Source organism: Poecilia formosa, unplaced genomic scaffold, assembly GCF_000485575.1.
Source record: "Poecilia formosa unplaced genomic scaffold, Poecilia_formosa-5.1.2 Scaffold128, whole genome shotgun sequence".
NCBI lineage: Eukaryota > Metazoa > Chordata > Actinopteri > Cyprinodontiformes > Poeciliidae > Poecilia > Poecilia formosa.
The window spans coordinates 941,775-960,173 of record NW_006800067.1 but is presented as its reverse complement, the minus strand read 5'-3'; the positions used below and the strand labels follow the sequence as shown (position 1 = coordinate 960,173).

Below are 18,399 nucleotides of genomic sequence, written 5' to 3'. Positions count from 1 at the left end.
CTAGTTTCCAACCAGCCAGTGAAGCTGATTCCAGTCAACAGCTAGTTGCTTGTTGGGTCACTATTTGAATGCTTTGGTTATCGTCACCAATAAGATCATTTTAAACGAGTCTCAGGCAGCGCTTTTATTTTGCAGTTATTCTGCTGAGGATAAACGTGGCACAACAGACGAGCGTCGGCGTGAAAACGTCCAGAAGGATGTGATCGTTCCTGGACTCTTACAGGAAAAGGGCAATATAATACAATCAAGGTGCAGAAGCAGTGCGGGGGGTCAGATGGGAATCTATGAAGCTCTTTTGTTGTACCACAAAAACACATGAGAAATTATATAATAGGTTCCCATTTCAAGATTGTCAGTCAAAAGTTTCACATTGACATGTTTTTTTTTTCTTTGTTCTGACTGAGCTGTTTTTGTTTTAAGATTTTTTTTCATTCCCAAATTTCACAATTTACAAGCTTCGTTTAGGTAAATCGACACATAATTTGTACTTTTTTTTAAAAAAGTGGCTCCAATGAGGGTCAAAGGTTTAGCACAGTTTAATTACTATTATTATTTATGTCAACCTTTTTTTTTTATTTTTTTAGGTCTACTACTTCTGACTTTATATTTTTTTAATCTTGATTACTTGGTACCACAACTAATCCAGCAGCACATCCTGTCATCCTTTTCAGAGATTTAGTAAGTTGTGTAGGATTTTGATTTGGTAAATAATTTTTTTTTTAAATAATCTCTAAGTTTGTGTATTTTGTGTCTCATTTTTTATTTTTTTTCCCAGGCAGACTTGCTCTTACGTAGGTCCATGCTTTCGGAGAAAACAGTTTGCATTGCAAACAAGTGTGTCACATTCAAATTTCAGACGATTCAATCCTGTCTATCCACGGCAGACTCGAGGAAGGCGTGTCTTCTTGTTTTCCTGCTGCTCTGTCAGCTGTCGGCTCCTTCGCCTCCTTCTCAGTTGTCCCCTCTCTGCTTCCTCCTCCTTCTCCTCCTCCTCCTCCTCCTGCGCTGCCTCCCCTTCCTTCCCGCGCCCCGCCCGCCCTCAGCTGCTGCAGCTCCCTCTCCAGGGCTTCGTTGCGGTGATACATCTCCAAGTAGCTGGCCTGCAGCTCCTTCTGGTAGCGGATGACCTTGTCTTTCTCCGTCTGCCACGTGTTCCTCTCCTCCTCGAAGGCCGTGGCCTGGGCCTCGCTCTGACGTCGCTCCAGCAGCAGCTCCGCTCGCAGACGCTCTTCTGTGGGACCCCCAGAGCTGCCTGCGAAAGAAAAAGTTCAAGTGGATTCAGCTGGAGTCCCCAAAAAAAAAAAAAATCATGAATGGAAGATTACGAAAGACACCAGCTTCTGGTAAATGCTCACAGCTCTGTACTCCTGACCTGGTTACACAGCTATAACCCGATTTTGGATCTAAAATTGGAAACACGAAGCCACAGATACCCGCTGATGGAGTCTCTTCGGCTCCTTTTCTGCTTTCTCCGGCGGAGGAACACCTGCCGCGCTGCGTCCCCTGCAGGATGATGTTCAGAGCGTCTATCTGAGCCTCCCTGTTGCGCAGCTCCGTCCGGGTTTCCCTCAGCTGCGTCTTCAGCTTGAAGATCTCGCTCAGCTTCTGGGTCACTTCTGCCTGGGAGTCCCTCACCTGCTGCTTCAGCAACGAGATCTCCCCTGACTTCTGACAAACCTGAGAAAGACAACAACATGACAAATAAAATCATTGTTGAAAACTCTATAGGATTTTGACATTTCTTTTTTGTTTTTTTAGAAAAAAAAGAAAAAAAAAAGAGAAAGATTCAGAGTTGCACTGCAAAACCACACAATCTTACTAAGTATTTTTGGCCTAAGTTTCTAGTGCAAATACTTTAGTACACTTAGAAAAAAAGACAAGACTAACTAAGCTTATTTTAAGTCAATTACTCCTTAATATTGATGGAAAAAGTACCAGTTGTAACTTAAATAGCGGAACAAGACATTTTAGCTTATGACATGGGAAAAATGTCATGTTCCACTGGCAGATTATTTTACTTTTTCATCAGTGTTAAGGTATTACTGATTTAAAACAAGCTTGCTGAAAAATTAGTTTGTCTTATTTCAAGATTACTAAGATATTTGAACTAGAAACTAGTTTAAAAAATACATTTTGTGGTATATATTGCATTCCAGTGCAAAGTATTGAAAAGATGCATGATTTTCAAAAGTTTTTTCACCACAAAAAGAAAAAAAAAATCTGAAAAGTGTGGCATGCACCCTAGACATATCCTCCCCCCACCCCAAAGCGTCGCTCCTTTCGCCTGAACTCTTCTCACCTCCCACTGCGTCTCCTCCAGAGTCGGACTGGTCGCCTTTGGCGCGGCCGTGGCGTCCCGGCTCACGTCCCGGCTCACGTCCCGCTTCAGGCCGTCGAGCTCCTCCTGCAGGCGGTTCTTCTCCTGCTGGGCCCTGAACAGCTCCAACTGCATGCTGCGCTGGGAGCGCTGGGCGTGCTGCGAGACCTGACGTAGCTTGGCAGCGTACAGGCGCTTCAGCTCCTCCACCTCCTTCTCCCACAGACGCTGCTTCCCTTCGAACACCTGCAGGTGGCAAGCAGATGGGGTCAGCGCGGACGGAAAATAAAGATGAAAATGTTTTTAAAAAATGAAGTGGCGTTCAGATCGAAAATGAGATTCACCTGAGCGATGGCGCCCTCGCTCTCGTCCAGGTTCCTCCTCATCTGTTTCAGTTCGTGTTCTTTTTCCACCAGGCGCTCCTCCAGATCCCGCACCTGGAAGACGCAGTGGCACCAATAACTTACAGAGGTTGGCAAAAGTAAATACACCCCTAGAACCTTTCCTTATTTTGTCATGTTACTACAACAAACTTCTGTCTCTTAGAAAAAAAAAAAAAAAGGACCATATGTGTGAAAATCTGACATTTTCACGCATTTCTTTTTTGCAAAGTACGTCAGATTAGATAGAGATCACCTGTGAACATTAACTTTCAGATCTTCATACAGATTCTGGATTTATTCACTCTAAGACATGAACAAGCTTCGATTGTACAGTCGGACGGGGAAGCTCTGTACCATGCAGACCTCTAAGAGGTTTTCTTTCAGGACTTGCTCTATATTTGACCTCCCTCATCTGAAGAAAAGCTTCCCCACAAACCCAGGCAGCCATCGCCACGTCTCAGGGTACGGAAACATTTGTTCAAGCTTTGCTTTTCCACCAGATGTGTTTTGCACAAAGGAGAAAAGTTGTGTTTTTACACCGTTTGTGGTAGAATGACCTATTTTTCTGTTCACAATGTTTTTTTGTTTTTTTTTTGTTTTTTTTTTGCCACTTTTCCAGAAAGGACAGATTTGAGGAGTTACTAATAGTTACCACATGATGTCCCTTGGCTGCGTATGCGATTAATCCTCTCATTCACAAGTCATGTCACGATTGAAGTTGTGCTGTACTTTTTCTATTTTCCAACGACCGGACCGAACAGTTCTGCTGAAGACGTGCAAAGCTTGTTTTTTATAACCAAAGCGTAGCATTGAACACGACTTTCTCTCTGACCTGTTTGTTCTCTAATGTTGGCTAATTCACCTCAGAGATCTTCACCAAATCGCAGTTGAACTGAGATTAAATTACACTGCTTCAGAAACTCCAGGAATTATTTTATTTTGGATTTATCAGATTAAAGGTGGGTAAATACCTGAGCATGCCACACTTTTCAGGCTTATATTTATGAAAAGAATCCGTAAAAATCATTTTCCTTTCACTTCACAATCTATAAAATAAATTACAGCAGCTCAGGAGGTAGGGGTTCGTTCTGTAAGCGGGGCGGCTTACAGGCGGCTGTGGCTACAATGTAGCTAACCACCAGCAGCGTGTGAATGGGTGAATGTAGTGTAAAGTGCTTTAGAGGCCTCTGACTTGATAAAGCACTACAGGTCATTTGTCTTAAACGTTGGTGGCTTTACCACGAAGCAAAAGTTTCAAATCAGTCATTAAGTTGGGCTCATTATCCCTTACCACGTCCTCCACTGAGAGGGACAGCGTCCATTCATAAGGAGGCGGAGCCTCGCTGCCGTAGGGGGTCAGGCGGTTCAGGGTGGCCATGCTTCGGCATGCTACCTCCCCCATAGCCACGCCCCCCGACCCGGCGGCCTTCAGGCCCTGAGAGGTCCGATCCAACGAGCCGATGGTGTTGATGTGGCCCATGGAAGCGCTGGGGAAAGGATAGGAAACCACAGAAGCTGTTAAAATCTCGTTACTTTTCACGATCCACACAGTCAGGAAAAACAACGAAAAACCACATCTGTGGAACTCAAAGATCAGCGGAGAAGACATTGGATGTAGCGGCCGACCTGATGTGAGACAGATGTGGACGGAACGGAGGGCGGTACGGCGGCAGACTGCTCATGGAGTTATGGCCCGAGTCTGACAGGTTGTCATCCTCGTGGCTCATCACTTGCACCGAGGAGACGGCCTGCAAAGTCAGAATTTATACGGTTGTTCAGCTTATGTGGAGCGTGATTGCAGCCTTTGACGGAAATGCTTGAAAATAAAAAAGGTAATTCGTGGCGCAACATGCCTGGATCATGCATCTAACGAGTGATTAATTCGGCAAATTTCTAGCTAACGACAGAAGACGCTAAGCTAATAAAGCCGGATCAGGATACCTTGTTACCACATGATGTCGGTCCTCCATGACGGGAGGGAGAGGAAGATGAAGATGAGGTGGAGACGGTCTTGGAGATGTGGCCGTACGCTCTGTGCAGTCCATTAGAAAGGCCGTGATCCATGTCCTCCGACTTGGAGGAGGGGTAGAGGTTTTGCATGGAGCTGAAGTTTTTAGGGGTGACGGGTTTGAATGCAGAAGACCTGAACCGAACCTAAGAAAAAATGGCAAACAAAGGTACAAAGAGGCGTAAGCAGCAATGATAGCTGGGTTACGTAACATGAGTCGCAATGTTCTGATGAAATCAATGCTACTACACCCTCTGTGTTTTCAGCATTGATCAATTTACCCTAACCCTAAAAAAGAAGAAGAGAGATCTGATCACCGCAATAAATTCAGAACACTTGCAAGTGGCGGATTTTTCAATCGGTGCTGCTGAGGTGGATCACATCTGCGACTGATTTATGCTCCTAAAAGGATTCGAGGGTGTTGCATCATACTGCAGGAAATATATGAAAGTGTTGCTAATCAATTTACCACGACCCCAAGGAGCCTTTTCACTGGCTGTGAATCATTTGTACAAAGAGTACTTGTAGTAAAACTGATAACTTGTATTACTAATCTAATAACGCATACGTTTTCCAGAAAACAGTTTAATACGGTACCTTGCTGAAGTAATTTCATGCCTTGAGTATGTTTACATGTTGTCCCACTGCAACTGTAAGCTGCAGTGTGATTTATTAGTATTTTATGTGATCGATAAAGATGAAGAAAAATGTTACTTTTTTATTTTTTTACAAATGAAAATGTATAACGCTTATGTTCAGTCCCCCTTAATAAAATACCTCTAAATACTATCCTGGGGATAACATGGCCTAGTTAAAGTCTGGATCTAAATCTAACTAGATCTAATTAAAAATAATTATTCTGAAATAAAAAAACCCTGACCAACATATTCTACTTTGATTTGATCATTGATTTGATCATTGATTAGAGATATGGCCGTATTGATTTGAAACATTTTGTGTTTCTATGGGAAGTGTTTGTTGCGGTAATTCTACAAAACGTGGAAAAAGTTCTAGGTTTTCCATGATGTAACACAACTGATGCTCATGTAAAGACATTCTTTTTTATTTTTTTTAAATATACAGCGTAAATTCTCGTACATTCACCTTTTCGTACTTGCTCCCGCTCGGCAGTGAGCTTTTAGTCAGGTCTATTTCAGTGCCATCTTTACTGTAGACTTTGGCGAAAACGTCATCCTCCACCAGGCCTCCGATGACGTCCCTCTTGCCGTCGCCGCTCGGCCCCGCTTTGGGCTCTTTTCTGTTGGGAAGCGCAGGAAGTCAGGCGACATCTCAACGAAACGTCCCGCAGAGGTACCTGCTGCTCTGCGGCAGAACCCACCTGGTGATGTTGAGGTAGTTCAGTAGCTCTCTCTGGGTCAGGCCTTTCTTCAGGAGGCCGTTGGTTTGTCTAGGTCTCACCTGAGGCACCGCGCGGTTACCTTTAGTCGGAGACACATCCGGCTTCTCCACCAGGCTCCCTACGCTTCCCATGCCGCAGAGTGAGGAGAGGGGGGAGGCGGGGAAAGGGCTGCGGAAGTTTTGGGTGGGACCACGCGTCACGGGAAGAGTTTGGACCGAGGTTGCCATTGATTACGAGAGGCTGAGGGGAGGTAAAGAGACCTGCGAAAGGAGGATAAAAACAGGTCGATCACAAGAGTAGGTGGGACTGGCAAAGGTGAACAATTGGACCTTGACGATGTCTTGGTTCAAAGATAGCATCATGAACCTCCTGCCGAGGCATGCTTGGCTTCTTTGGAAACAAATTACATGCCTCGAGTTTGATGATTCAGAACATTACAGAGCTACAGTAGAAGATTATAATCAGTAAAGGAGAGACAAACAGAAATCTGTTTGGGAAAGAGCTTCTCAGACAAAACTACGAACCTGTTATTAGATTCTGAAATGTTCTCAGCCAGAGATTGAAATCGTTCAGTTTTCCCCTCGATTGCCTTCAACTTAGTTCGATCAGCAGATCAAATACTTAGAATTCAGGAAATTTCCAGTTCATGCCGATGCATAAATTGAAGAGCAATCTGCATTTCCCGTTTATGAACACACAAATAATGGAATTAAGACATAACCTTAAAGATATGATCTTATAATCCAATATGGCTGCCACGTGTTATTTGGACTTACTTTACGAAATCAATCTAGCAGACATTATCGTGCAAAAATCTTTTTGTGAACATGCTTCATGTCCAAATTCAGACAAATATTTCTTGGCTTGCTAATCACTAAGTCACTAAGCTCACAGTTTTTCTTTGTCTTGCACCATGAAAACTGTTGGATTAGTTCCTACTAAAGGTGGCAAATCTCTACAGTCATCTTTTCCTCTTTCCAAACTGTTGCTCACCTTTGCTTTTGTGCAGACAGTTGTCAAACCAGCACACGAGCCCTGAGCATGAAGCTGCAGATCCCTGATAAGGACGTAGCAGCCTACAACAACAATGGCACTTTTTCAGTGTTTCTTTTTGGAGCCTGTATGTTTTTGCTTGGCACTGTTACCATTGAGCTTTAGCGATGGACACACAAAAAAAAAGATTAAAATATAAGAGATTTGAAGAAAATGTTGAGAAAAATGTGAGTTACAACTTTCTGTGGAGAATAATTAGCAATGTTCAAGGTGTGTCCCATGAAATGTCCCTTCAATGGGACAATAAAAGGTCCGGCTGCATGGAGCGGACACACCTGATGTTGTGCACTGCCAGTCAGCAGGCTGAAAGGAGGGCGCTACACTTTCCCTTAAAAAAATAAATGTACATTTTTGGAGAAGATTTTAGCCGTGCAGCACACAGAGTTTTAGTGTGAAAATCTAAGGCGTGCCAACAATCACATTTATATATGGCAAACTTTAAGCTCCATCTCTGCTAAGAAGCCAAACCAATATGAGCTTGTTAGACGTGTGTTACTCTGCAAGCAACAGTAAATTCAAGGCACAGTTCTTTTCCATAATTTATTTGAATGTATCAGAATACCTACAAATATTTTGCGACATAAATACCTCTAGTCGGTATTTCACCACATTTGTTGCTCTAGCGATGATTGTAAACGGTAGTAAACACGATAAATGTGCAAGTTCACAAAGCAGTGGAGGCACTTTAAAGAAACCTGAAAGGTTACGACACACAATAACAACGAAACAAACATTATTCCTTCCTTCTCCGCTGAAATAAACTCCCCTGCTTACCCCGCCGACAGTATGTGTGGACGTCTGTCCCCGGAGGACAAAGGTGAGCTGACATGCGTCTCCTTCAGCTGTGTTTGTCTCTGCAGTCAGCTGTCTCACAGCACAACAACAACAACTCAGCAGGACCAACCCACACATCCTGACCGCCATGCAAATGCCATGATGGAAGAACAAATAAATGCAAAATATCTCCTATCAAACGAGGTTGAGGTAGCTGCAGTGCTTGACGAGCCTTTCTTTACTTGAAGCAAATCAAAAGAGCACAGGATCATGTGAGGTAGCGGCACTGCAGGGTCATGTTGTTGTTGTTGGTTTGTTTTTTTTTTTCATGACAAATCTGTTACGTAACTCGGATCCAACTGGGTTACTACAACTCAATTTTTTCCCTCCAAAGGACATAAACTCCACATTTTAATCAAGTTCTGAAGCACAGTTTTCTAAAGTCTCTGGGGAAAAAAATAAAATAAAAAATCACCGATAAACCATTCGGTGTGTCTCAAGACGTCGAGCCCAGCATCAGAAAAGCTCCAGCTGAGTGTGAACATTTTGTAATGTAAGCGAACAATGAGCAATTTCTGCAGAATTTTTATGAAACTAAACCAGCTGCCAAGCGATTCAAACACCCACCTGAAGGCCCTAAGAGCCTCTTCACCCCCCACACACCATGCACTGTTTCCTCCCGTCACCCCTCTGATTCCTCTCACTTTCTGATCACCCACACGTCCCCTCCTCCCCTTCTTTTCAGTCAACCTCATTAAGGTGCACTATTGATTTTATCCTTATGACCCTCTCTGTTCCCGTGCATCAACACCGCCAGCAGTCATAAACTACCGGAGACCATAAAACACGCACTGGCACCCGGCTCTATTTCCGACTATAAATATGACTGAGGGTGGAAACAAAGGCCTCCGTTCAGGTTGACGCCCAGAGAGCAACCGTGGCGCAAACTGTGCTGTGACCTCAGCCTTGGGTTAGTTCCCTAATACTGGTGGCAAAAAGTGTGGAGAGACATTGTTTTTGGAGGTTGAGGAGAAACCTATAGTCTCTTCTGTAGCTTTTATTTTGATTTGCTCAACCACTTTTTCTTTATGCTTGGTGTCTGTATGTTCACCTCATCCTTGGTCTGTGTTGCCAGTGAGTGGCTTCGTCCTAATCCCGCTTAAAAAGGTCGTTTTCAGCGCCAAAACAATACATTTTCTGTTCACAGATACAGTTACAAACTTTCAGAGACTATGGTAGCAAATTTTTGCTACCATAGGCCTTAAAAAGCCGTTTTATGTAAGAAAAATGCACTTTTAAGTTTCTCGCTGTCTTCCAAACATATGTTGATTTACGTTCAAACATATTTACAATTTGAGGCTGTAAAATGCTCTGATTCAGAAAGCAAGTGTGCATCTTAGTCTAAAGGCTGTATCTTTGCAAAGCAAATACATCGGAAAAGTTTGGAACAAGAACAGGGGAGAAGGACATGAGGCAAATGTTCAAATATCGAGCGGTCACTTTGGACTTTGCACCCACGTGTCCTGTGCTATGTAGTCGTTTCACACAGTAATAAGCACCACGTGCATTTCAGGGATTCTTTTATTCAGAAGCTTTGCTGGAATCGTAATCTAACCAAATATTTTATTTCCTGCATAAAAGATGAAGAAGAAAAAAATTAGAAAATGAAAAGCCCTTCTGATGTTTGGAAACTTGTTAGCAGCAGAGAGTAGATTATGGCCATTACTTTCATCTTGAACCTCTAAAAGACGGTCAAGGATGCTTAGGCAGTTTTCTCTGTGCATCAAAGATCATAAGTGGGCTCATCCCAAGCAACGAGCAGACCGTCCTGCCGCCCGCCTGAAGGCACTTTGGCTCAGTGAACACAAACTAACGCTAACAACACGCTCGCTTAGCTAAAGCTGCTCCGCTCTTTCGTACACAAAGCTCTTGTTTTGGATCTCCTCTCATTTGCAGCACAATCCACTTTTATTGAGCACCTCACACTGCTGGCCAGGACAGTTATAGCAATTATGTAAATGGTTAAAATAGGTAAGTAGAGAGAGAGAGAGAGAGAGAGAGAGAGAGCTGTGCAACTCCAGCCCACTCTATTCAGGGCTCTCAGCCAGGCCCAGATCAAAGCAGCCCAAGCTGCTCATGTTTATATGCATGAGGTCCCATTTCCTCCCTGATATGAAACTTTCTGCTGAAGCATCCGGCTACTAATAAGCCAGTAAAATAAAGACCAAGCCTCATAATCAATGATAATGTTTATTATAATAGGATATTGCACGACACTAAGGGAGAACAAGTGCTCCCTCTTTTTTGGTGCAGCTGATTTATCAAATCCTTTTGTGTCCAAGTAAGACGTGTTAAAAGTAAGTGTGGGTCAGATCTTGCTGAGTGTGCACGAATCAATGCGTTTGATTTCACGTAAATAAATAATGAGCGTGAAAAGCCTAATCCACCCCCCACGGTCAAGGTCGGGCGTGGTATTCTTAGTCTCATTTCTTTACTAAGTTTGTTCGTTGTGCGAAACGCATCCAAGAAGTCAATCGATGCTCGACGGGAAGCTGAGCTCGGAGCCGAGGTGGATCGAGGCGAGGCCATGTTCGTTTTGGGTATACGGACAGAGCGGCGATCCATTTAGGCTGCGGCCACAAATCCTGCGGGACTGAAGAAATCTCGCATCCCGGTTGTTTTTTCCCGTAATTGCCTTCAAGTTTACGGGCCCAGAGTACACCAGGAGACGCAGCAAGATTTACAGCCCCGGCCCAGACCAGACGAGGGGCCACCCCCACCCGAGATGCAACACACCTCCTTAAAACTCACACACGCTCATGCACACGTGCACAGATCAAAGCGATGCCAGCCTCGAACAGTTACGGTCTAATTGAAAAGTGTTGTGTGTGCGTGTGTGTGTGTGTGTTTATTCCGTCCTCCTTAGAGCTCCGATGAGCTGGTTTGGAAGTGAGAATAGCGTTTCGAACCGAGCACTTTTCCTTCCATCTTCTGAAAAATATATGTTTCAAACTTTCATCAAAGACGTTTTGTTGAATACAGAGCAGAGGCATCAGCGACTGCAACTCCTCTCCAAAGCTGCAAAATCACCACTTAACTTAAGCGCACAAGAAGAACAAAGCCCTCACGCTGAGGGCTTCGGGGACAGTCTCTTTATGTATTGCAACCAGGTCTCTCATCGAGAACGGGAACCTTTCAGTGAAACACTTCAGTGTGAAGAGGGAATATTAAAACCCTCGTGGACAACCGGTTCAGGACGCAGAAACCAAATTCCAGAGATGCCTGACGGGAGCGCAAGCTGTGGCTCGTCGGTTTGTAATGCTGGAAATACTCCCAGCCCCACGGAGGAGCCGGTCACTCAGCGCCATCCTGATGAAAACAGTATTTACAGTTAGCAGCACCTGATCCTGCGCCCCGCTGCCTCTGTTCTCCGAGCGCGCGCGATCAAGGTTTGTTTCGACTCGGATACGTCGCGAGCTGCAGCTCGTGCTCCCACGCAGCAGTGCTCGCTGTTGCGTTGCATAAGCTCGATGAAAAGCCAGCCCGGCTCACTGGGTTTTCACAGCTGGTGGTTGTGGAAAACGCCCGTGTGTCGGTACCAAATTTCAAACGGCCAAAATACAGAAAAGTACAACATGCGACTGGATTGACACCATGCATTTTGCTAATGCGAATGCTAAACTCATAAAGCTAATTAGAGATGATATGCTAATATTGATGGCAGCCGGCAAGGGAAGCTTACTCTATATCTTGTTTTCACCATTTTCAGATTATTCATGAAGGACAGATTAAGCTGGGACTAATTAATCATATAAAATGAGCATTTAAGGTAATAGAACTCCATGGCATGATGCTGCCACCACCATGCTTGACAGTTCTCGTGTTTTCAAGTCTCACCGTGACTCCTCCAAATGCACTTATTTTACATATTAGCACTGGAAATATTCCTTTAAACATGTTTGAGCCCACCTTACTGGATGATCGGTCAATATTAATATGGTACGTCTATACTGTCACAAACCTAAAAGTCATCATAACCTCCACGTCAGATGAAAACTAGTGACACGAGTCCATTATTAATACATGAGGAAAATGTTTTCAACCTTTGATTGATACTGGTGTGAGGTTTTTACTTCCCAAGTCAAAGAATGGTGAAATATCCTGTATTCTGGTACTCTGTCAAAGAAATACAGTCAAAGGATTTAAAAAGGAAAACCTACATGTTAGGGAATCGGCCGGTACACATTTCTATAAAATGAGAGCAAGTAAAACTTTCCTTCGATGTGACCGAGCTTTAAGCTGCTCCAGAGGCCATATCAAGACGGATCTTCACTACATTTAAGTTAAAGGAGAGCTCCACTGCGTTACTATACATGTCAGGACGTAAGGAGTGGAAGTGTCTGTGGCTGCAGGGCTTGGCAGCCCCAGACGAGAGCTGTTTGTAATTGTTAGCAGGTTATTTATTACGTAAAGGAGGGGATCAGGCAGACTTTGTTTCTCTTAGCAAATCCTGAGGCCGCAGAAGAGAAACATGTTGAAATCGGGGTCATTAAGTGCTGCTCCTTCTGATATTTATCACCCTGTATCAGTGCAGCAAGGCTGGATTCAAGTTCAACTTAAACGCGGAGCAGTTCGTCAAAGCTTTTCTGCAAATTCTTGCCGTCTGTTTGCCGACTGAGAGCAGACAGAGCGTTCTGCGTTGCCTGAAAGGTCAACTTGAGAGGACAAGGAGCGCTCCAGTGAGACGTGGGTCATAATTCAGTGGCGGCTGGACACGACGGCGATACGGCTGAAGGGGCCGTGTTCAGCCTCACACTGTCTCTATTGATGACGACGGCCCCAGACTTTATGGAGGTCGAAGGTTATATTTAGTCAGAGCTGCAGATACAGGGTGCCTTTGAGAAGACAGACAAAGCAGAGGCTTCACTCTGGAAGTTCTGACAATACTATGCAATTAGAGCCACTTATTCCTCATTACCACCAGACTGCACGTTTCCACGTTACAGGAATAAGACTGAATCTCAGTTTACCAGGAAACAAGTCGGGGGTCCAATTTTTCATGCGCAACAGTGTAAATGTCTGAATTTATTCAGCATTTTTCAAAGACAAGACCACTTTAAACAGCCTGTTAAAGAGAAACGGAAATTGGTCCAAAAGTCTGCTTTGCACCTCAGTAAAATAAAAAATAAAAAATGGAGTACAATGAAACAAATGCCGTTAGCGTAACAATCAAATAAAAAAAAGTGTAAGTATATTTTAAAATAACAATTGAATAAGGGTTCTGCATGTTTTGCATCAAACATGTAGAAATCTTCTTATCAGAAAACCTAATTATTACCTGAGAGCAATCTTTCTGCATCAATTAAAGATTGTCATTAATTTCAATACTCAGTTTAATGGCATTGAAGTCGATATAGCCAAAAATGTGAAAACGTGTAAAAGTGTCTGCATTGGAGCCCCGTTAGAAAATGAGTTGAAAGATAAACTTTAATCGAAACTAATCTTCACGTCAGGACGAAAAGCCCAAACTTTTATTCTGATAATCAAAATAAAAGGTTTTTGATGTTGTCTGAACTCAGGAGTAAAATATATTGAGGAAAAAAGAGAAAGCCAAACAAATATAAACCCTGGGGAAACAGTGAAGTTCCTCACTAATGAGAGAAAGTGATGATTTTTAAAATTTACAAAAGGGAATATGTCAGATTTTTTTTTCCGTTTTGTTATTAGTGCCTTACACAAAGCACCATTGATTACTTGAGTATGAATGCAGCCAGAGAAATGATCAAGCTTGCCGTACTTTTACATATTTCATAGATATCACATTGCCTTACTCTTTAAACTGTCAAGCTTTCTTTCCACTGTGGCAGAGCGGCTGAGGTGGGTTTCCTCATCAGGGAAGTTGGAACTGTATATTTAGGCTTTTACAGCCGTGTTGACTGGACAGTATTGTATTTCTGCCCAGCATTCAATTACTGGTCCTGATTAGAGTAGCCAGAGGTTATCTGGAGCGGCTGGTTTCACTGCAGCTTCATGAAACCCCATTGATCTGGATCTGGCTGATGTTACATAAGACAGCACCCAGGGGAGAGCGCATTCACAGGGGCCTCCTCTTTTAACCTAAATCGATCACCAAGACATGTTATTTTTAAATTATGAAAAACAATCCCGCTATATTGCCCCTTTAGAAATAAATCTGTGAAAAAAAGAAAAACAACAATATTTTATTTCCAAACCTCAAATTTGTCAAGTCCGACAGCAGCTTAGTGGAATAATCCCAAACTTTGTATAGATTAATGCCGGTGCTGATCCCTCTGTCAGGACGGGGGTTCAGCGAGCGGGTTCGCTCGTGTGCATGTGCGAGATAAAAAGAGATTAGTACACGCAGCATATGGATACGGGCCCGACCTCGGTGTTGTTTTAAGTGAAATCCCTTTGCCCTCTACACAAACACACACAAACACACATTGTGTTAAGTCTTCCTATCCATCCACCTGGATACAAAGGTGAAAAGTCTGCCTTTGTGATGTAAAATTGGGGGATTTTTTTTTGCTGTCCTGCGTCAGTCAGGGATGATTTATTAAAGAAATAGGCTCAAATACTTGCTCATCATAACCTATAATATATTGATAATTGCTAATATTGATCAGAAATACAATTACTTTCCAATTATATCTCCTTAGATGTCATTTCCTTGCTTTACCCCATTAAATACATGCAAATCTTTCAACATTCAAACGAGTCCCACCTTTTCCACCGCAGCTCAGCCGGGATGAAGCTGCTGGCCTACAAGCAGTTCTTGTTCAAACATTGCGTTGCTACACTATGCTTTGCACAATGGCAGGAGGTATGATGTTGGGATTAGTAAAAACCAGTCGTGAAGACAAAACAGACAGAAGATCAACATTGCAAGGTTGACTTTAAGGCTGAATGGGCTTTAGACGCTACTCTCTGCTACATTCCCCCAGTTGATTGATAATCCGTTCAATTAAGCTGTCAATCATTGTTATTAAGAGCTAATAAAGTTGCAAGTATAAGATAAAAACTTTGCTCCTACTCTAAATACCAGACATAAGCCACGCTTCTTATAGTTTGGCTGGTGATGCATCTTATAGCCAGGTGCGACTTATATGTAGTTTTTTCCCTCCTCGTGAAGCATTTTGTGACTGATGTGTTAAATATTAATTTATAGTGACGGACATGAACCACGCATTAAGCATTGCCGTCGGCAGCCGTCAGGAAAGCTAACTGTGGGCCGAAAGCCAGAACCGGAGGGCTGACTGGTTGGGTAAATATAGAACGTGCTGCTTGTATTATGATGATCTGTGGTACATCGTCAGGTTTACCTACAGTAGCCCGTCTAGATGGCTATGTCGATCTGTCGATGCTACCTTTCGAAATTGCTTTTACATCTGTTGAGGCTTGTGAGTGGTGCAGCTATGCCTCCACGCCCCGATGTTTGCCAAGGAGGTGAATATGAATTACTTTGCAGGCAGACCCTCTTGGTGTTGCAACGAAACCGCCTCCCCAGTCACCCCGGATTTACACCGCATGCGTCTCTCTCTTTTTCCCTCTTTGTGACTCAGTTTTCAACTGATGCAACTTATAGTCCAGGAAATACTGTAATTGGTTTTTAGTCTGCAACTCAGTTAAAGGGATAGTTTAAGATTTGCAAAGTGTGGTGCTGTTGAAAGACGATGTTTACATCAGGTAGCTCTACTTGGTGTTGTCATCCGATTCAAACGTAGCAGTGGCTTAGAGGTTCGTCAAATGACGCTGACATAAACAACCACAGTTACTGAGTCTGGAGCTGTTTTAAGTCTGAATCTGGACTTCCATTCTGAACTACCTCTTTAAAGGTAGAAATAAATGAGCTATGATGTCTCTAACTCCTTATCTTGACCTTTGAACTAATAATAAAAAAAACATACGCATATGTTTAGTTAAACTGAGGTAATGTGCAGGAGCTGAATCCCCTACACAACTTTAATTTGTCGCCTTGTTTTCCAGTAAAGCAGGATGCTTGCACGTTTCTGGATGGTTAAAATAAAAGTGTGGATTCTTTTTTTACTGTCACATGAATTGATAAGATTAGATTCATGTCAGGATTTTAGTAGGAAGCTATGACAGGCTCTAATATCAGATTGAGACTTGGTGTCTGTCGATACTTCCTCCTAAATACCTCATATGAGTATCACAAAACATCTTCAGTAAATAAAAAACTGCAAGCTGAACTAAGATCCTTAAAAAGACACCTCCCATGTGCAAAGTATGCTTAACACCACATAAGGATTTCCACCACTGTGTGAGTTTATTACAGAGCATTTGTGCCTAGAATCATGTTGGACCATCACACTAACTTTTGGTTGTTTTGTGTGTTATTTTTTTTTTTTGCAATAAATAAAAGCAACACCATGCTGAAAATTCTCCCTACGTAGCTTTACAGGAATTTGTGAGAAAAGCAAACAGCCAAATGTCATTCTGTGCACCTTGTTAGTAGGCGAAGCCTGCAAAGTGTTTGCCAGCTGCTGCTATCAGCAGAGCTGAACTTCAGCGAGAGCCATGCGAGGAAAACACACATTCCTTGCATTTCTCGCTGGGTAATTATTAATGTACCATCACACAACGCATGTCGACCTGACAAGTTCTGGTAACGCTCAAAAGGAACGGTTAGCTCTGCTGCAGGACCTGATGTGCGGCAAGACGACTTTTTCTTTTTTTTTTGTCCGTTATCCAAAGCTCATTAGTTCCCACGAGAACCTCGTTGAGAACAATGTAACGACTGATCATTTAGCCTCATAATCACAGTGTTGGTCAAATCGGTGGTAAACTGAGCCAATAAAGACCAAGAGCACAAGAAAGCCAGCATCTTATTAGATTCTTTACAGCCTGTGGGGGTTCACTTAAAGCACAGACCTCTTTGTTTCCTGGAGCGCTACGTGTGAGACTCACTGCTCTGTGATTACACAGCTTCCCACATCGATCCATAACCGAACAGATTTCCCTGAACATCTCCACTGAGTGTCCATGCATCCATCCAAACACCCTGCCGATAAGCCCACACTCAGCACAAACTGGACAGGGCTGAACATTGATTAGGATTCAGCAGCAGAGATTGGATGCATTGACCATGCACAGAATGTGTTTAAAAAATAATAATAATAATAATAATAATAATAATGCTTTCCAGGTCAGACGTAAATGAAGAGAGCATACATCAGATGCTTTACTGATTACAAACCAGGCAGCTTTTGTTGGATCATAACATAATACGGAGGAAACAATCAGGCAGCGCGTCAAATGGTAAATACAGACGATGACACATGCTGTCTGCCCTGTCAGGAGATCAGCACTTTCCTTCCGCCTCTGGTTTCAGTGTAAACACAGAGATTGTTTGTTGTTCCTCGGAAAATCAGCTTGTTCAGCCAGAAGAGTTTCAGTGAGGCTGCGTAGAGTTAATAAATCCAATAAAGGAAGGAGAAATTCCAGTGAAATGTTGCTGGCGCTTTGTCTTGAAGTCAGCTTAATAAAATTATTGCTTGGAAGGAAAAAAAACAAAAACAAAAAAAAACAACTTAAATAGTTCTCAGGGGGAAATCCAGGACCAAAAATAGACCAGAAGGATAAATATTAAATGCAAAAGGAAAAAACAACTTAGTGGAAAAAAATCGTGGACATCGACTGGTGCTAAGCAAAATAAAAATAAAAAAAAGTTACTAACAAATTCCCCCCATACTATCCCTTGCGATGAGATGCCAGACAAAGTGAGAGTAATATCTGACTGTATGAAGGCTCGAGTTAAGGTAGTGCTGCCCCTCCTCCACCTGTTGCTGCACACACTGCAAAACTGGCTGCAAAGGAGCTGCTACACTTTGAGCTCACGTAGAAGAAAAACAAACTCGTCGGTGAGGAAACATTTCCAGTCATAAACAACATAGACAGTCACAGTGTGAAAATGAAAGCAGTGCCATCTACCACTCTTATTAACACAGCTTGAAAAGTAAAGTTCGTAAGATATGAGCGGCATGTTGATTAAGCAGCCGACGAATGAATCAGCAAATAGTTTGTTTTACTAGTGTTAGCGGAATAGATAATAAATGTTTCTACTAAAGCTTATGTCTATATAGCAAAATAAAAAAAAAATAAGTATAATAAATTACATTATTATACATGTAATAATCATTATGTCATGTTATGGTGAGATAGATTGTGGCTTTTTATTTGCAACAACAGAACTAAAAGTGTTCATACCTTTAAACTCCTGTTCTGGTCCTTCACTGGTTTAGTAGAACAAATATTTAAGGAACTCGATACAAAACAATCATAAGGCTCTAACATAAATTGATTATACAACAATTTTTCTCTACATTGGAAGAACGTTGGGTAGCTAAGGCTGCTGCTCAGAAACAAAACAGATAAGAAGTTCAGCTGTGATCAGAATATGCATTCCTCTTGTGGAGTAATAACAGGACAGGCTGCTTTCCCCCTTTCTCTGCAGTTCAAGCTG

The 18,399-nt window shown here is 42.7% G+C and overlaps 1 protein-coding gene across 3 annotated transcripts in view; it reads right to left on the bottom strand.

Annotated features, from left to right (window-relative positions):
• Positions 1 to 500: 500 nt before the first annotated feature.
• The window catches only part of n4bp3 (NEDD4 binding protein 3), a 29,888-nt gene continuing 11,989 nt past the window's right edge, over positions 501 to 18,399 (bottom strand). The window contains exons 1-10 of one of the 3 annotated variants that reach the window (XM_007561557.2): positions 7,896 to 8,922; positions 6,048 to 6,328; positions 5,813 to 5,966; positions 4,642 to 4,854; positions 4,327 to 4,448; positions 3,992 to 4,187; positions 2,662 to 2,754; positions 2,300 to 2,563; positions 1,434 to 1,677; positions 501 to 1,252 (exon numbers count right to left, since the gene is read on the bottom strand). In XM_007561557.2, the coding sequence (XP_007561619.1) occupies positions 846 to 1,252; positions 1,434 to 1,677; positions 2,300 to 2,563; positions 2,662 to 2,754; positions 3,992 to 4,187; positions 4,327 to 4,448; positions 4,642 to 4,854; positions 5,813 to 5,966; positions 6,048 to 6,295 (1,941 nt within the window). In that variant the 5' untranslated portion in view covers positions 6,296 to 6,328; positions 7,896 to 8,922 and the 3' untranslated portion in view covers positions 501 to 845. Of the gene's footprint in view, positions 1,253 to 1,433; positions 1,678 to 2,299; positions 2,564 to 2,661; positions 2,755 to 3,991; positions 4,188 to 4,326; positions 4,449 to 4,641; positions 4,855 to 5,812; positions 5,967 to 6,047; positions 6,329 to 7,061; positions 7,220 to 7,895; positions 8,923 to 18,399 lie in introns of those variants that run through there. The other 2 variants (XM_016676146.1, XM_007561556.2) reach the window with 2 other exon arrangements.